Genomic DNA, 17,679 nt, shown 5'->3' with positions numbered 1-17,679 from the left:
CTTTAATCAGGGCATTAACAACCTGATTGTAAGATGAAAAAGCATCACCGATAAGAATGGAGTCTATTTCATTTAATAAATTTTCGGATTTTTTCATCTTAAAAAACGACATTAATTTCTTGACGACCTAATACTTTACTAAATCGTTGAGATGACTATGCATCAACTTCACAGATGGATCAGTACATAACATTCATGTCAATATTACAAACAGATGTCTTCCGTAAATCAATGTTGCCTGATTTTAAAAGTAACTATTTAAGGCCATGTAAAAAGCAATAAATATAAATAAAAAAAACTAGTTCGCAGTCGTTTACCAAGATAATCAGAGAAAGCCATGCTCATCCATGAGCCTTTCAAGAATGGTATATGTTTATTATTTTTGTTTGTTTGTTGTTAAGCATAAAGTTACTACGAATATCAAAACCCGGGTTTTTTAGCGGTATGAGCCCTCAGACTCTCCGCTGAGCCACTGGAGGGCACGATTGTAATGTAATTTAGTCATGATATTTATTCTAAACAGCATTCTCGTTGTTAATAGGAATAAAAGAAGAAAAACATTCCTCACTCAGGCTAGAAAATCATCCGCATGCGTCTGAGAACCAACTAATTAACGTTATTTGGTTTAAACAATGCTATTTAGATCTGAGAACATGCCGACGGCCATACGTTTACATCTAAAAATGTGCAGATCTTAAAGAAAATCCTACAAACAATATTACTGATATCTATAAACATTGTCCTGATAAGTTCCCGGTTTTTCTAACTGCAATAGATCATTGTGTGCGTAAAAAAAATATGGTGTATCCTGTTCCTCGTTACTGTAAATCAAAATGAAAAATATAGAGGGCGAGTCGTAGAAAGCCCTCCCCTCCTCGATAAAGATACTACTTCAGTTATATTTGTTGCAACATTCCTTTCATGTGAGAATATTTACGTGATCAGGTGTATAAAACATAGCCGTTAAACTTGGATAACCTTCACTAACATACCAGTTTGACATTTCAGACTCATAACTTTAAACCTATGCAACAAAGTGTACATGTCAGTCATCGATAGATGTAACAATGCACTGACAACAAAGTGTACATGTCCAGTCATCGATAGATGTAACAATGCACTGACAACAAAGTGTACATGTCCAGTCATCGATAGATGTAACAATGCACTGACAACAAAGTGTACATGTCAGTTATCGATAGATGTAACAATGCACTGACAACAAAGTGTACATGTCCAGTCATCGATAGATGTAACAATGCACTGACAACAAAGTGTACATGTCAGTCATCGATAGATGTAACAATGCACTGACAACAAAGTGTACATGTCAGTCATCTATAGATGTAACAATGCACTGACAACAAAGTGTACATGTCAGTCATCGATAGATGTAACAATGCACTGACAACGATGCTAAATTTTGGAACATTTCTTATGTTAGACTAGTTCAGTGATTATGTTTAATCATAAAGCAAGTTTTATTTTGTATTACGTGTCGTTTAGTTTTCCTTTGTTGGGTGATTCATTGTGCGCCATCTTGTACAACCTTGCAAATAGCAGTATTTTAGGTAGAGTAACTGGTCCTCATTATTTTTATATTTTCTAAACAGAAAGGGAACATTGCGTGTATAAAGACTGTGTGTCCTGTCCTACCTTGCCCTGAATATAAATATACAATCAAGCCTGGTGAATGCTGTCCAAGTTGCAAAGGTGAGACACTATTATTTTTCGCTATTGAAAGAAGAAAAGAGGGGGGGGGGGGGAGAGAAAGAAAGAAAGTAAAAGAGGAGTATTTCAATGTTTGTGGCGTCATCTATTGGTGACAATAGCTGTTGCTTAAGTTGAGTCGTGCGTATTACAATTCTCTCATCTCTGTAATTCCTATATTTCTTACAATCTTCCTACATCTCTATATTATGGCCTAAGATAGCTCAATTTTCCAGTATATTATTGCCAATCTTTTTCTACATTCTCACTAAACATTTTTAGAGATAAACTGATAATTATTCATATGACAATACTTCTAATAATACTAAACTTCACACTATGAGTAATTATTACCCTTCAGTACAAAACGGACATTTTTTGTCTTAAGGCTTGTTGTTTTTATTAGAACATTAAGTAGCTTTACACTTATGTTCCAGAACTACGGGCATGAAGTCTGAAGGTGCTGGCAGAACGTGAAAAAAATTAAATGTTCGTGGTTGATTTGTAGCACATTATTTTTGTATATATTTAACATGTGTACTTGCAATGATATATTTCTACTGCTTATTATAGGGTAGGGTAGGGCCTCATGACAGGTAGCAGAAAATTACAATTTTCGCTGTGTTATACGCAGATGATGAAGACAAGATAGTGCACATGGGAAATCGATTTTTTTAAATTCCATATTATGATTAAGCGATTGGGGAAGGCTAAATTACAAAGTACAAAGCCTGTACTTAACAAAAGCCCAGTGTCTCGCGTACCCCTGTGGGTTAGTGGTTAAGTTTACGGACTACAAAGCTAAACATGGGTTAGTGGTTAAGTTTACGGACTACAAAGCTAAACATGGGTTAGTGGTTAAGTTTACGGACTACAAAGCTAAATATGGGTTAGTGGTTAAGTTTACGTACTACAAAGCTAAACATGGGTTAGTGGTTAAGTTAACGGACTACAAAACTAAACATTCCCCGTGGTGGATAGAGTGCATGTAGCCCATTGGTGTAGCCTTGCACTAAGGAAATAACAACAATAACACGAAAACCGGGATTTGATTTGTGGACCTTCCCTAAATACAAAATAAAACTTAACGTTAGCCCTTACAAATAAAAGAAAAAAGTGATAATATTCTGGTTTTATTAGTGTAAAAAAAAACATTTGTCAAAATACACGTTATGTGATACAAATTTCGTCCTAGTTCTACCATTGAAGTTTTTCTAACATAGAGAACTAGAATATTGATATCAACGAGTATATTTCCATGACTACATAAGTAGTTTCAACTATAATTTTCTCCGTTTACTACGAATTCTGTAAAACAAAAACAGGAAACCAGAACTTAAAATTTACTGAAACCTTACCCGTTTATACATGGATCTATATCACAATTGACCGAGGACTACTTGACATTTACTAGTTGTTATATTTGTCTATGTAAGAATTTACTTATGACTACTTGTCATCAACTGAAAATGTAGTTGTTGTATATGGCTATGTAAGACTTTCCTGAGAACTACTTGTCATCCACTGAAAAATAGACATATACAACAACCACAGTAAGACTTTCCTGAGGACTATTTCAGTGGATGACAAGTATAGACATATACAACAACCACAGGAAGACTTTCCTGAGGACTACTTGTCATCCACTGAAAATGTGGTTGTTGTATATGTCTATGTAAGACTTTCCTGAGGACTACTTGTCATCCACTGAAAATGTGGTTGTTGTATATGTCTATGTAAGACTTTACAGAGGACTACTTGTCATCCACCCAAGATGTTTTTGTTATATATATTTGTATGAGATTGTGACAAGGGCTTCTTCACAATTACTTAAAAATTGGTCATGATGTAGACTTGTGTAATTTTTTGTGAGAACTTCTTGACATCCATTGAAAAATGTTAGATACATAAACACATATGAAATATGGGTTGGAATTTCATCACATTTACTGAAAACATGTTGGTTAGATACATCTTCTGGTTTCAGACCACACACTAATATTACTATGTTACAGAGACTATTTAAGTTGATATACATATATATATATGGCCTACTAATAAATAAGTAGCCATCCCCTCTAGAATACAAGTCGACCATCCCCATGACACCATGTGCAAATAATACCTACGCATAAATACAAAAAGAACTCGGGAATTGATCATATTTTCACAAATTCACATATTAGGACGATGGGACGATGATCAAAGTCAGCAAAAAATTGCCAGGTCACTTACAATAACGCTGTCCAAAATAACTATACAGGGTTACATATGCAGCTCCAGTTACCTTAATTAACAACAGTTTCTTCACTGTCCGGGTGCCTCAAACCAAAAGAATGGGCTGTTCATGCTGTCAGGAGAAGTTTGTAGAATGACCAACATCGAAGGTTGCTACAGATGTAAATGTGCCCCAACACCATCTAACATGATATTCATAGTACGAGCTACATCGACTTCCAATCAGAGCAAGCTTTGTATTTACTGCGAAACTAAAAATCAACCTGGCAATCAGTATAGCTGATTAAGTATATTATTCTTACGTTTCTACTTATAAAGATTAGAATACATTATTTCATCAACTGGGCACCCTTGCTGTTAACGATATTTTCGGTCGTAATCCCAACGATGTCTCAGGAGGTTCGGCTAGCTTAGGAGATTAACGTTAGTCTATATACTAACAATGCAAAACAATCTTAATAATAAAAGTATATATAATAATAAACAATAAATAAAAATAAAAATTAACGACAATCGATAAATTAAATATTATAACCAGTATTGTTAATGAAAGTAACAATGAATAAATAACATAGTATACTTTACTTGGAAACACAGAAATACTTGTTGTGGGCTTGAGTTACGTTTGTAGAAGTGAATTTGTTTGGAAAATGTAACCGTAGAACAACGCGTATTCCGCCCCCTAGTGGCACAGCATTATGTTTGCGGACTTACAATGCTAGAAACCGGGTTTCGATACCCTTGGTGAGCAGAGCATAGATAGCCCATTGTGTATCTTTGTACAAATGTGAATGTTTGATTAATGATACTGATACCTAAGCCCAGATATCGTACTTTGTCTTTAGAGGAATAGGTTTTTCTGAAAGAAAAGATTATTGGCTGCTTGATCTGGCTTGGCCAGATGGTTAAGGTGTTCTACTGGTAAATCAGTAAATATGTACCTACAATGATTGAACAAAATATCTGAAAATGTGCTAATGTATACCTTAAAATAGGGCATCGTTAAAAGAAACGCGTTAAAAATTAGGCGACGTTTCTTCCATCATCAGACTTGAAATGCAGGAAGAAACATCGCTCAGTTTTTCATGTTTCTTTTCACAACATTCCATTTTAACTGCTTTGTGATTTCAATACCCAGTGGTTGTTCATGCCCACCTGTGAGACTATTTAATGTTATCTAAAATGTTATCTGGAACAAAAGTTGTGAAGGAATACTATACATCATAGTTGCATTAAATTCTGGCTAATTTTGTAGTATATAAACATAATCGCTATGGAATCTGTGCAGTATTGATATGTTGGAATGACTTGGAAAGACACCATTTTACTTGCGATGCTAAGACCATTAGCACTGAATCTTAACAACTTGTCGTGAATTTTGTGAAATGATGAGAATTACATTACGACAATGATCAGTAAGACTCTTCTCGTCTACTGCACGCACCTTTAGCTATTTCTGCATGAGGGTGGAGGTGTTGATACAAACAGAACGTTCAAGGAAGTTACTAATTTCATTCTACCATTTCACTAAGATATTTTACCTTTTAAAGTCTTATTTTGGATAGTCCTTAAAATCGTAAGTATCATATACAATTGAGATACTGTTTTACACTGTTGACTTGTAGGATATTTCCTTATCGTAGAAGTTGTTCAGCTCAACTCCATAACTTACAGTTGTTTAGATATCCACCATTATTACTAGAGGCGTCGTTAGGCACTGACACACAGGGGCCTAGGCCCCGATTCTATTTGACAGTAACCCGAATCCATTAGGTGCTTTTGAAAAATCGGAATAGAAAACCATGATCAATATCATAGTGAAACGCCGAAAATTCTCGCGAGTTCTGGAACTCGGGGGGAAAAGTGCCAAACTTGGTGGCCTTCAGTACAAGGTGCGGCGAGGGCGGAGCCTTGCCCTTCTCCCGCAAAAAGGAGAATCGCCATTGGTCAAGCCAGGTTTTAAGTTATCAAGTTGCGTTTCTGCGGTGCATAGTAAAAGACTGTATTTTAGTAGAACAACCTAGAAACATGACGAAAGTTCTTTGACCTTACATAAAAGTACGATGTCCAATTATGTGTTTATACAGGATCGATTTACATTTCTAAATTTACACTTACTATGTGGTTGTTTAAATTCGCTTAACAAACTGTATAGCTTGTTTCATCTTACTATTGTAGTTCAATACATACTTGTATTTTGTGTTCTGCAAAATGTTTAAACATCTAATTATTCTTGGGGGAGGGGCTATGGGCCCGAATCTTTTAAGCACCTAGCGACGTCTCTGATTGTTGATCCAACTGTGAAAATTCTAACCTTATTCCTCAAACAGGCATTCCATATAATTTATATTTTTATTTAATAGGAGGTGTCCACTGTTGATATTGGAGGATTTTAATCAGTTTTAAATATTTCTAAAAATTAAAATCAGTAATTGATTCTCAGAAACTAAATATTATAACTGACGTCTTAAAAAGATAAGTGTTGTGTTTTTTTTTCAGGTAATCGTAAATTTAACAACTTCAACGGAAGTTGTTTAGTTGGAATGACACTAATCAAACACGAGCAAACGATGGTCTTTGACCGTTGCACCAACTGCACGTGTAAAGTAAGTTGGAAATTTCGTGTTTACATGCGTCAATGTTACTATAAGACAATAAAAATAAGAAAACATATTTATAGCAAAAAAGCAAAAAGATATCACAAAATAAAACATTCAAGCTCAGCAAAATATTCTAAAATGATATTTTAAATCTCAGTTTTTTAAATTAAAGGTTCAACATAATTAAAACTTTCCTTATTTTTGTTATTGAAATGTTTAAAAAATTTTTAATTTTTTTATGTCTCTGTTCGTTTGCTAATTTCCCGTAAAAATTCTTTCCGAAGAACTTCAGCGATACAAGTCCTTTCTTAATGAAAACTAGTTTATTCTTTCTCAATAAAACTTTGCAATACACTTAATTTCCACAGTCACTTTAACTTAAACACGCGCTATAATTCACAACGATTCATGCACTTGACTTATGGTCACTACAGCTCGCTTGACTCATTTATCTGTCTCTATATCTCTCTATCTGCAAATTTGCCGGGTTAATATACTAAAATAGTCGACGTCTGGCAAACACTCGGGCCTTCATGATCCTTCTAGAAACTCATCACGTGTTACCAGCGTCACGTGACTTCCGCTGTCGTAACACTTATTTTAAAACTCTGCAGGGGTAATGGACTTGACTTAAGAAAACATTTCACATTAAAAATAACAATTATTAGAACAACTGAAAAGTAAAACAATTCTCATTGACTTCTTTGTGTTAAATGAGTATAAAATTAAGTCCATTGTACAGTTAAATACATTGTTAAGATAAAGTACGTTAACCAATCTTACGTTTTTCATTTCCACGACAGAACTCCACTACAATTTGCCAACGGACGGTGTGTCCGCCTGTCCACTGTCCACCAGATTTCCAAGAGTTCTTACCAAATCAATGTTGCTACAGATGTCGAGAACCAGAGGAGAGTAAAGCAACATGCGGGGACGGTGGACGAATATACCAGGTATGGTATCTAGTAATCACTACGTTACAAATCAAAGATACGATGATCAGTTCTGATATGTTGATAAATCTCATAGGTCTACCCGCAGCACTCAACTAGTAAGTGCTGTAAAAAAGAAAAGAAACCTATTGAATTCTTTTATTTCAATTTCCTTTGAACTTCACGAAATTTGAAAATTACGAAAAAGTTGCATTTTTGAAAAGCTCTTGTTTTCAGACATTTACATATATTATCTTATTATATGCAATATTATGCATATTAGAATTGCACGAGAAACGTGAGCGGAATGGTGTTAAAAACACTGTACAGGATGACCGAAAAGCCTGGAATCATAGGCACCTCAACAAATTTTACAGAATGTCTTCCACATGCTGACCTTGTAATTCGAAACAAGTTTGGATTAACGCTACTTTCTCATGCTTTGACAGCGCCGTAATCAGTCACATGTCTGAATTTACGACAATTTGTAAATCACCTATAGTTCTAGACTTTTGGGACACCCTGTATATTTATCCTTCAAAGCATACTAGATGCCCCCCACCCCAGTGGCACAGCGGTATGTCTGCGGACTTACAATGCTAGAAACCGGGTTTCGATACCCGTGGTGTACAGAACACAGATAGCCCATTGTGAAGCTTTGTGCTTAACTTCAAACAAACAAACCGTCTACTTGATTTCAGGATAATTAAACTCTAGAATTTGTACTAAACGGAATATTTTAATTAACTCAAAAGTTGACACAAATAGGCTTTTTTTTTTACAATTAGAATGTGCTCTTATTATGTGCGATCAATTGACAGCGTATAATTGGAGAGTATTTAAGTTCAGTGCTCGTAATATATGTATATTTTTGAAAAACAATAGGATGGAGAAAGTTGGAAAAAAGAAAGGTGTACTACGTGTTCATGTAAAGATGGTAAGGTTATGTGTGCTGCGTTGGAGTGCTTTCGACAGTCCTGCCCCAAGCGGCATAAACTGAAAACATTACCAGGAGTATGCTGTCCAACATGCGTGGAAGGTATGAATACAAAAATCAAAATAAATAATCTGACGTACAGTATTTTATATTATTCAAGTGGAAAACTTAAGTTGTTTCAGAGTATTTTGTATTATCCTGTCACAAAACATAACCTGTCATAAAACAGTCTGTAACGTCCAATCAGAAAAGGTAATTAATATGAAATATGTATAATGCAATCAGAAAATGTAATTAACTGATTGATAAGTTTCACTGTTTTATTCGAAAATATATATTTATATCACCCAAGTGGACAGAAAATATATTGTTTTTTGTTTTTTTAATTATTCTCCGTGATGCCTCCATTTTTCCAAATTTGTTACCTAGTACCTCCATTATTAGGATTGAGATTTTTTCTCAAATTAAGTTTATACAAGTAAGAAATATTCTATTTGCTAGATTAATGCGTCCAATTTTGTTCTTCAACTACATCTGTACTTACATAAACAATTATTAGGGGAGGTTTCTTTTAATAAACCTCTAACAACATCACAACAAGGTCGACAATATTATATTGAAACATTCAGTATTAGCTGGCTAAATTTGGATTTGATTTTCGGCCTAATAATAATTTAATGTTAGTGCTGCAAATCGAACAACATGAAATATCCATTATTTTACTTCGGTTTAATCCTCAAATTACCGACTTGTTTTCAAATCCTTACTACCAGTAATTTTTTCTTTTTTGCCCATTACCACATCTAACCAAGAAAATTTGGTGAAATCACTCCTTTTTTTTCTATGTAAAACACATAAGGTACATAAAGTAATTAGTAGGACTAACTGCCATACTGACGGTATTTTTATTATATTTTTTATGACCCATATATTATGAGGAATTCTGTAGCCAACAAAGTCATAGACCCACATGCAGTTTTGTGCATAAATGGTTTAGTAAAATGTATTTAAAAAGTCCATATGTTTCCTATCGGTAATTCTAGAGTTAAAATAATCAGATAACTATATACTTCCTACAGTGAGAATGTAAATTATTATTATGTTTCTGTTCTTCCTCCCAGAAGACGGCGTGTGCTCAGTGTTCGGTGACCCCCACTACAGGACGTTCGATGGCCGTATCTTTACCTTTCAGGGTTCTTGCAAGTATCTTCTGACTAACGACTGTAAAGGTAATAAAAGTTTTTCCATCCAAGTTATCAACGATCCTCGACACACAAAGACTTTCTCTTGGACCAAAGTTGTCAAAATAAAGGTTAGTTGTATAGTTTTTGATTTCATAACGTAAGTTTTAAAAACTAATTAGAGGGGAAAGTTTACTAACACCTAAAAAATATATTCAACGTGTATATGTTTAGTTGTTTCCACTCATTAGCTATGCAATCTATCTAATCATCATTTAACTATAGTCTTATATTTGGTAGAGTTTAGAGAGATAATTTGAGACAAATTGCACTTAACACCTAGTTAGTATACACTCTTTAAAACAGCAACACTTGTTCAAGAGGTGGGATACGTTAGGACTGATCACTAGAACCGCTGCCACCACTACGCGGGCCTATACTTTTGGTATGACAGTGAATACGTAGTTGCTTATGTTAGTTTTTAACACTCATTCACTGAAAACTATTACACGTTGGGCATTGTGTAGTTTTGGGGGAAGTTTCAAGTTTAATAAAAATGGCATTGGTGGAATTTAATATACTTCTAGTTAAATTTTTCTCTGTGCGTGTTTATGTTCACAATAGGTAGGTGAATTTCATATACTTCTAATTAAGGTTTTCTGCGTGTGTGTTTATTTTCACAATAGGTCGGTGAATTTCATATACTTCTAATTAAGGTTTTCTGTGTGTGGGTTTATGTTCACTATAGGTCGGTGAATTTCATATACTTCTAATTCAAGTTGTCTCTGTGTGCGTTTATGTTAACAATAGGTAGATGAATTTCATATATTTCTAATTCAAGTTTTCTTCGTGTGTGTTTATGTTCACAATAGATCGGTGAATTTCATATACTTCTAATTAAGGTTTTCTGTGTGTGGGTTTATTTATGTTCACTATAGGTCGTTGAATTTCATATACTTCTAATTTAAGTTTTCTGTGTGCGTGTGTGTTTGTATTCACAATAGATCGATGAATTTCATATACTTCTAATTCAAGTTTTCTGTGTGTGTGTGTTTATGTTCACAATAGGTCGATGAATTTCATATACTTCTAATTCAAGTTTTCAGTATATGTGTTTATGTTCACATTAGGTCGGCGAAAGCAAAATACGAATGGCTAGGTTTATGAAGGTGAAGATAAATAAGAAGAAAGTCCAGTTACCATACGTTAAACTGGGTTCTTTTTCAATAGTACAAGAAGGCTACAACATCGTTACAAGAACTAACTTGGGTAAGGTTTTGTTCTTTTTGATGTTACAGCAATGATCCAGTGTCATTACAAGCATTCCTTTTCAACACCACCAACTCGTATATGTAGCCGGGTACGGCTCTGTAACACTAACTTCGTACGACAGAAATATTCTGACATCACTACAAGCATTTCTTTGTGATAGCACAGTATACAGGAAAGCTACAACACAACGACCAACTTGGATGTACATTTTATGTTTTTTCTATTGTACAGGATAGTTGCTACAGCCTCACTGGCAAAACTCTCATGCATTGAATTTGTTTTTAATTTTTGAGGTGTGTTTTTACAGTTTATACTAAAAAATAAAGTTAATTCATAGTGTGACATTGTCGACATGTTCCCGTCATTATCATTATTATCCATATACTTGACATCCGTTATTACAGTCGTTCAATTTCTGAAGTAACTATACATGGTGTATCAAGACAAACTCTTCAGCCCTGATACCTCTGATTACAAGAACCAATTTAAGTATTTGTTTGTTTTCCTTTTCAACAGTATTGTACAGCAATACTGTTTTGTAGGATTCCCGATATCGAAAATACCTTATTTTTGTTTTAACTTTTAAGTATTTTATAAGTTTACTCTATTTATTTAATTAAAATGTTTTCTTTTTTCATTAAATTGTTTTCAACACCAAAAAAGAATAATACTTCATGTCAGTTTTTAACTGAATAACAATTATGAAATTCAAAGTATTTCATCTAAACATAATACTTTGAGGATACAAATTCAGAGATTCACCAAATAGGAAGATTAGTAGTGTCGAAGTGTGTGCTAAATGCCAAAGCGTTGTTTACTACAATAATTTAAAACAGAATAAGCTATATGCTGCTGGAAGTGTAGAAAATCAATATATGAAGTAGTCACACTCTTTGGTTACTCGTGATCATTAAACTGTAATGAAAACTTGATTGTAAAATATCTAAACAAATTCCATTAGTTTTAAAAATGCAATGATTTGTTTATAACCGTTTAATGCTATAAATATAAATAATATTATTTAAAATAGCAGTTCAAAACCATTCCTCACTTCTTTAATCGTAAGAAGGTTTTAAAGAACGTGATTGTGATTAATAAATAAAAGTGCAGCCAAATTAAACGAGCGAGGCAGTAACTCAGAGAACTAAATGTTATTTAGTTTAATTATTTGGAGTCTGAAACTTTTTATTTTGGTTAAGATCTGGTTAAATATGTTAATGATTCACAACAAGTTTTTATTCCCGAATCCTAAAAACAATCATATGTGTCTAATAGGAATTAAGATGATGTGGGATGGGGGAAGTTTTTTGGAAGTGTCTGTACCACCAGAGTTCAAGAACCAGATGTGTGGACTTTGTGGAAATTACAACGGTGATTCCAAGGATGACTTTATTACCAGAAATGGAAATGTTGTATCTGATGTTGATATTTTCGGTAATGATTGGAAAGTAAGTTTTAGCTATGCCATTGCTTTCTACTTGTTCCTTAGCCTCATAATATACTTTATTTACAGTAAACTTTCAAACCGTTTGTATAACGGGGATGGGACCAATACTGAAGACCAGTAATTGAATACAAATACGAATACTTCATATTTTTATGATTACAAATACGAAAACTAATATAGGAAAAATGCTAAGTATTCGAATACGAATACATGGGAATATATTCAGGAATACTTTGTCAGGTAATATGCAATAATGATAAAACAGCAGACAAGAAGCTTTCAATGCTTTTATTTTATGAAACAAACTGTTTACAAACTGAAACAAACAAAATTTGAACAAATAATAACATTTCAATACTTTTATTTTTCAAAATGCAATAACAAAGTTTTAGAACAAAAGATATATTTTTAAAGGAGACTTATAGATATTATAACTTTCCATTGCTCTTTATAAACATCAGTCTCTCAAATGTCTTATCAGTGAGACGGCAGCGAACAGGTTTGAGGGTTTTGACTCCGATGCTAAACAAACGCTCAACGGGGGCAGAGGATGCTGGAACACTCAGGTAGCGTTTGGCTAGTAGAGATCCTCATATAATCTAGAGTGTTGTTTTCTTCGGGAAAACAAGGACCATCGAGATAGGTGTTGACATCTGAATCCTCTGAAGATAAGGTGGATGGTTTCTTGGAAGCAACAAAGAAACTAAAGAGCTTACTTATTTTGCAAGGGGGGGTTGTTACAATCCTATTTTGGTTCCATGGTTGTTGGATTATTTGTTGAGGAAACTTTCTTGACTTTTTACTGTAGGAGAATTCGATTGGATTCATAGACCATAGGTCTTGTGGAACACCAGTCAAGTTTAAATCTGGGATCCAATGCCGCAGCCAAGCAGAAGACAATTCGTTGTTCATACTGAGTCAGCCGGACATGAACAGATTTCTTCAGTGGAGAGACAAGATTGAAATTATATCTGGACTGCATGCTGTCAATCTCAGTCATCAGCTCATAAACACATGACACTACATAACTGGAAGTAACAATGCTCTGATCCTGATGTCAGTATTGTCATCAAATCTGCAAGCACAGTTCGATCATGAAAAGTAAGTTTCGATGTACCAGTATCTAGATTATCCAACTTCTCCTGACGAATCTTCAATAAAGACATAATCATCTTAATTTCCGTGTTGTTACCGATTGAACTCTGACCTCTCCCTCAAGTAGATCAGTTGCTTGCGTTGATTTTCTAAAGTAGGATACGATGACTGATGCTTTGAAAATTACTTTCACCAGTGGTCCAGCTTCTTTCATGCCATCTCTGGCCGCAAACTGTAGCGTGTGGCAAAAGCAGGGGTCATGTTCTGGAAGAAATTTGGATAAATTGTCTGCTGATTTAGATTCATCCAAAAGTTCACCTTCTGAGTCACCATCTCTGTCACTGGGTAGTGTTTGTGGTTTAAACCTAATCAAGTAGAAAGCCTTGATCATGTTGGATGCGTTATCAGGTGTCACATATGACATCTTGTTTATGCTAGAGATTTATTATTTCATCATATTGAGCTGCAATGTTATCAGATGTGTGACTCCCCTTGAAACGCCGACATGCCAGCATGACTGATTGCATTTTCCAGTCAACTATAAAATGACCAGTGACTCCAAGAAAGCTGCACAGATATCCACAGTGACATTGATGTTGGGTAGAAGTTGCAGTAGAAAGAGATTATTTTTTGTTGACTTCACCTTATTTGTTCTCGATTAACGTTGTAGACAGATGCTTGCAACTGGGAAGAATAGACCGAGAATCTATGGCTGCCATTAGAACTTGAAAATATATTGACTCCATCACTGAGAAGGGTTGCAGTGCACCGACAATAGAATTGACGAGTTTGTTAGTGATGTCCTTCTGACGTGGGTGTGTAGTCTTATATTTAGTTGATTCTGTACAGAACGCTGCTATTGTAGGCTGCTGCACCTGGACGGAAGTACCAGAACCAGATGTAGCTCTGCCTAATGATTGCGCTAGAAATATAAAAGCTTATTTCAGTTATATAATATAGAATATAATTAAAAAACAATATAATATAGAACACAGTTTATAATAAAAAATAATATAATATAGAACATAGTTTATAATAAATAAAAAACAATATAACATAGAACATAGTTTATCAATAAAAAATAATTAAAAAATAATATAATATAGAACATAATTTATAATAATAAAAAACAATATAACATTATATATTATAGAATATAGTTTATAATAAAGATAATAAAAGCATATAATACTAAATGAATGAAAATAAAAATATATAGTTTAACACGCACGAGAAAGTTAGTTTACTTAGAATATAGTTCTTATTAACAATAATAATAAAAAGGCTTACCTTCAGATGTGTCAGCAGGTTAGAAGTGTTTTTTCCGGAAATAGAAATAGTCCACTCATAATATATACATTTTTTCTTGATGTGACCAGATCTATCGGTAGGAAATATGAAGAGTTCATGTACCACTGAAGGCAGTTTCGTAGCCAACTCAAATTCTCTCAAGTGACTTGACTGGATTATTAACCATGTAATACAATAACTGTTAAGGTGGTTGGAGAGTACTGACCCGATTGAACGTACTGCGGATGTAGTAATGACAGTCTAGAAATTTGAACACAAAAGTTGACATTTACTCTTACAATATTAAGTATTCACTAAATCATTCATCGAATAAGAATACTATGTCATTATATTCGAATTTGAATACTTTAGTTTTCCTCCCAGAGTATTCAAATACAAGTATGAATACTCCCAAAACTGTATTCGAACGCATTCGAGGACGAATACCCCCATGCCTGTTATATAAACCAGTAAAAGTTTTCTTTCTATAAACAAGAGGTACTAAATTCATTGTTTCGTCTTTGAACCTGAACGCCAATGAAATAAAGTTTGTTTTGGTCTTCAATTTCACGGGTGAATTTTATATTAGGGTATTGAGAGTTTAAGTGATTTAGGAAATTGTTAATGTGTTCATTGTTACGGAAGAGTAAGAACGTGTCACTTATAAGTGGTTAAGGAATTTGTTAATGTGTTTATGGTTACGGTTTATTTGTTTGAAGTTAAGCACAAAGTTAGACAATGGGCTATCTGTGCTCTGGCCACCACGTTGTAAGTCCGCAGACATACCACTGTGGGGCTCATGGTTACAGAAGAGTTAAAACGTATCATCTAACCTCCCAACACCCTAATATAAAATTCACCTGTAAAACTGAAGATCAAAACAAACTTTATTTCCTAGATATTCAGGTTTAAAGACGAAACAATGAACTTAGTACCTGTGTTTACAGATAGAAAACTTTTATGACTTTTGTAAATCATTTTTCAAGTACAATCGTTAACACAAAAAATGTCTCGCAATTTGGCATGGGGTGAGATTTCTTTTAATAGGGCAGATCGATGGACAAGATTGGAAATGGGGGGTGGGGGTCTTAAGGAATATAGAAATTAATATTGTGATGTACATAATTTTGTTTTTGTAATGTCAAAACTGGGCTATTTTATTTTTTCGTATTTATTTCATTTACAACCCAAGTATTGTTAAAACACATGAAAGCGAAATTTTTATATTATGGAAAATTCTCAAGTTCAACTCAGTTGTGTAGCGTTTAATCCTAACTTAATTAAATCTGTCTTTCCCACTGTCACTCTGCAGTAGACCCTACCGATAGCTCAGCGGTAAGTCTGCGGACTTATAACGCCAAAAGTCGGATTTCAATACCCGCCGTGGGCAGAGTACAGATAGTCCATTGTGTAACTTTGTTCTTAATAATAAACACGTGTAGGTAAGGTTGTAGAAAAGGCGAACCAATGAAATTGTTTCGTTCAAAAGATTATTTACAGAGAAGTAGAGTTTTTGTATTCTTTTTCTTCCTACTGGTTTTTGTTGACTTGGTTCGAGTTACAGGATAATACATTTTTAATGAAGATAAATACTTGTCAATCGTAGTTATGTTAGGAATTACAATAATCCAAATACGGCCTAGTTCAATAGGCACTCGTTTGAAAAACTTAGAATATTATATCGTTTTTTTCTCTTCGTACCCCCAGTGGTTGAAGACTTATAACACTAAAAACCGGGTTTCTATGCCTGTCGTGGGAATATAGACTGCCTATTGTGTGGCTGTGCGCTTAACAACAAATAAACTCTCTTCGTACTTAGGCGTGGCCGGGTGGTTAGGGCGCTCGACTCGCAATCTGCGGGTCGCGGGTTCGAATCCCCGTACCACCAAACATGCTCACCTTTTCAACCGTGGGGGCGGTGGGTGGTGATGACTAGCTGCCTTCCTTCTAGTCTTACACTGCTAAATTAGGGCCGACTAGCGCAGATAGCCCTCGGTAACTTTGCGCGAAATTCGTAACAAACCAAACTTCTTCATACATATAAAACAGCTCATTCTGAACACTTAAATGGCTAACAAAACTCATTTCGAAGACTTTGGTAAAATATAGAAAAGTTCAAGATAGGCATACGTTACAATTAAAGGCATTTTTCCTAAGTTCTTATTTTTCCTTCGCTCCTTGTTCGTAATAACTATGTTATTTAATAGCTTAATTGCAAGTGATTCATATACATATATAAAGTAACTTAAACATCGAAATTGCAAATATAAAATAATTGTTCCTTAAATAGGGTTATTAATAGAAGTTTTTCAAATTATTAACGTACAATTGATTGCAGATTTAAATAAATGTTTACTTATCTATATGTTTTGCTTTGAATTTAGAGAGGGCGCGAACGTCGGTGTAAACCATTAGTTTCAACAAAAGCTCGGGATTCGTCATGTGGACACAACTGGGAATCCCGAATCAGAGGAATTCAAGAATGTAACGTTTTGAAAGTCGCCTCCGTTTTCCATCGATGTCACTCTCAGGTTGATCCAATGCCATACTACCAGTAAGTATTGGTTATTATGTAAGTTCTAGTTATTCATTCATTTTGTTGCGTATCTGCTTGTTTGTTAATTTCCGGTATAAATTCTTACCGAGGAACTTCAGCGATACAAACTTTGTAATACACTTAACACCTTTTATTACACACGCTATAAATCACAGTGATTCGCACACTTTATTACGGTGCCTACTGTTCGCTTGACTCGATTATCTACCTATCTCTTCGATCTATCTGCCTATCTCTGCAATCTATCTATCTATCTCGCGCTGGTTTTACTCGTCAGGCTTATATACTAAAAAAGAGGGCGTTTCGAACAAACTAGAGTTGCCACGAAAATTCATGATCCTTCTAAAAACTTCAGCGCGCATGCTCCCAGAGTCGCGTGACTTCCGCTGTCGTAATACTGCCCCTTCCTTAGTATTGTTT

The 17,679-nt window shown here is 34.5% G+C and overlaps 1 protein-coding gene across 1 annotated transcript in view; it reads left to right on the top strand.

Annotated features, from left to right (window-relative positions):
• LOC106465085 (BMP-binding endothelial regulator protein-like) overlaps positions 1-17,679 on the top strand; it is an 84,790-nt gene that overhangs the window by 47,558 nt on the left and 19,553 nt on the right. Inside the window, exons 6-13 of the mRNA XM_022392909.1 lie at positions 1,614-1,713; positions 6,448-6,554; positions 7,352-7,501; positions 8,366-8,519; positions 9,539-9,729; positions 10,729-10,867; positions 12,146-12,318; positions 17,087-17,256. Coding sequence (XP_022248617.1) covers positions 1,614-1,713; positions 6,448-6,554; positions 7,352-7,501; positions 8,366-8,519; positions 9,539-9,729; positions 10,729-10,867; positions 12,146-12,318; positions 17,087-17,256 — 1,184 coding nt within the window. The remainder of the gene's footprint in view (positions 1-1,613; positions 1,714-6,447; positions 6,555-7,351; positions 7,502-8,365; positions 8,520-9,538; positions 9,730-10,728; positions 10,868-12,145; positions 12,319-17,086; positions 17,257-17,679) is intronic.

This window comes from Limulus polyphemus, unplaced genomic scaffold (genome assembly GCF_000517525.1).
Source record: "Limulus polyphemus unplaced genomic scaffold, Limulus_polyphemus-2.1.2 Scaffold1830, whole genome shotgun sequence".
Taxonomy (NCBI): domain Eukaryota; kingdom Metazoa; phylum Arthropoda; class Merostomata; order Xiphosura; family Limulidae; genus Limulus; species Limulus polyphemus.
Note: the sequence above shows the minus strand (reverse complement) of the source record. Positions and strands in the feature narration are given on the sequence as shown.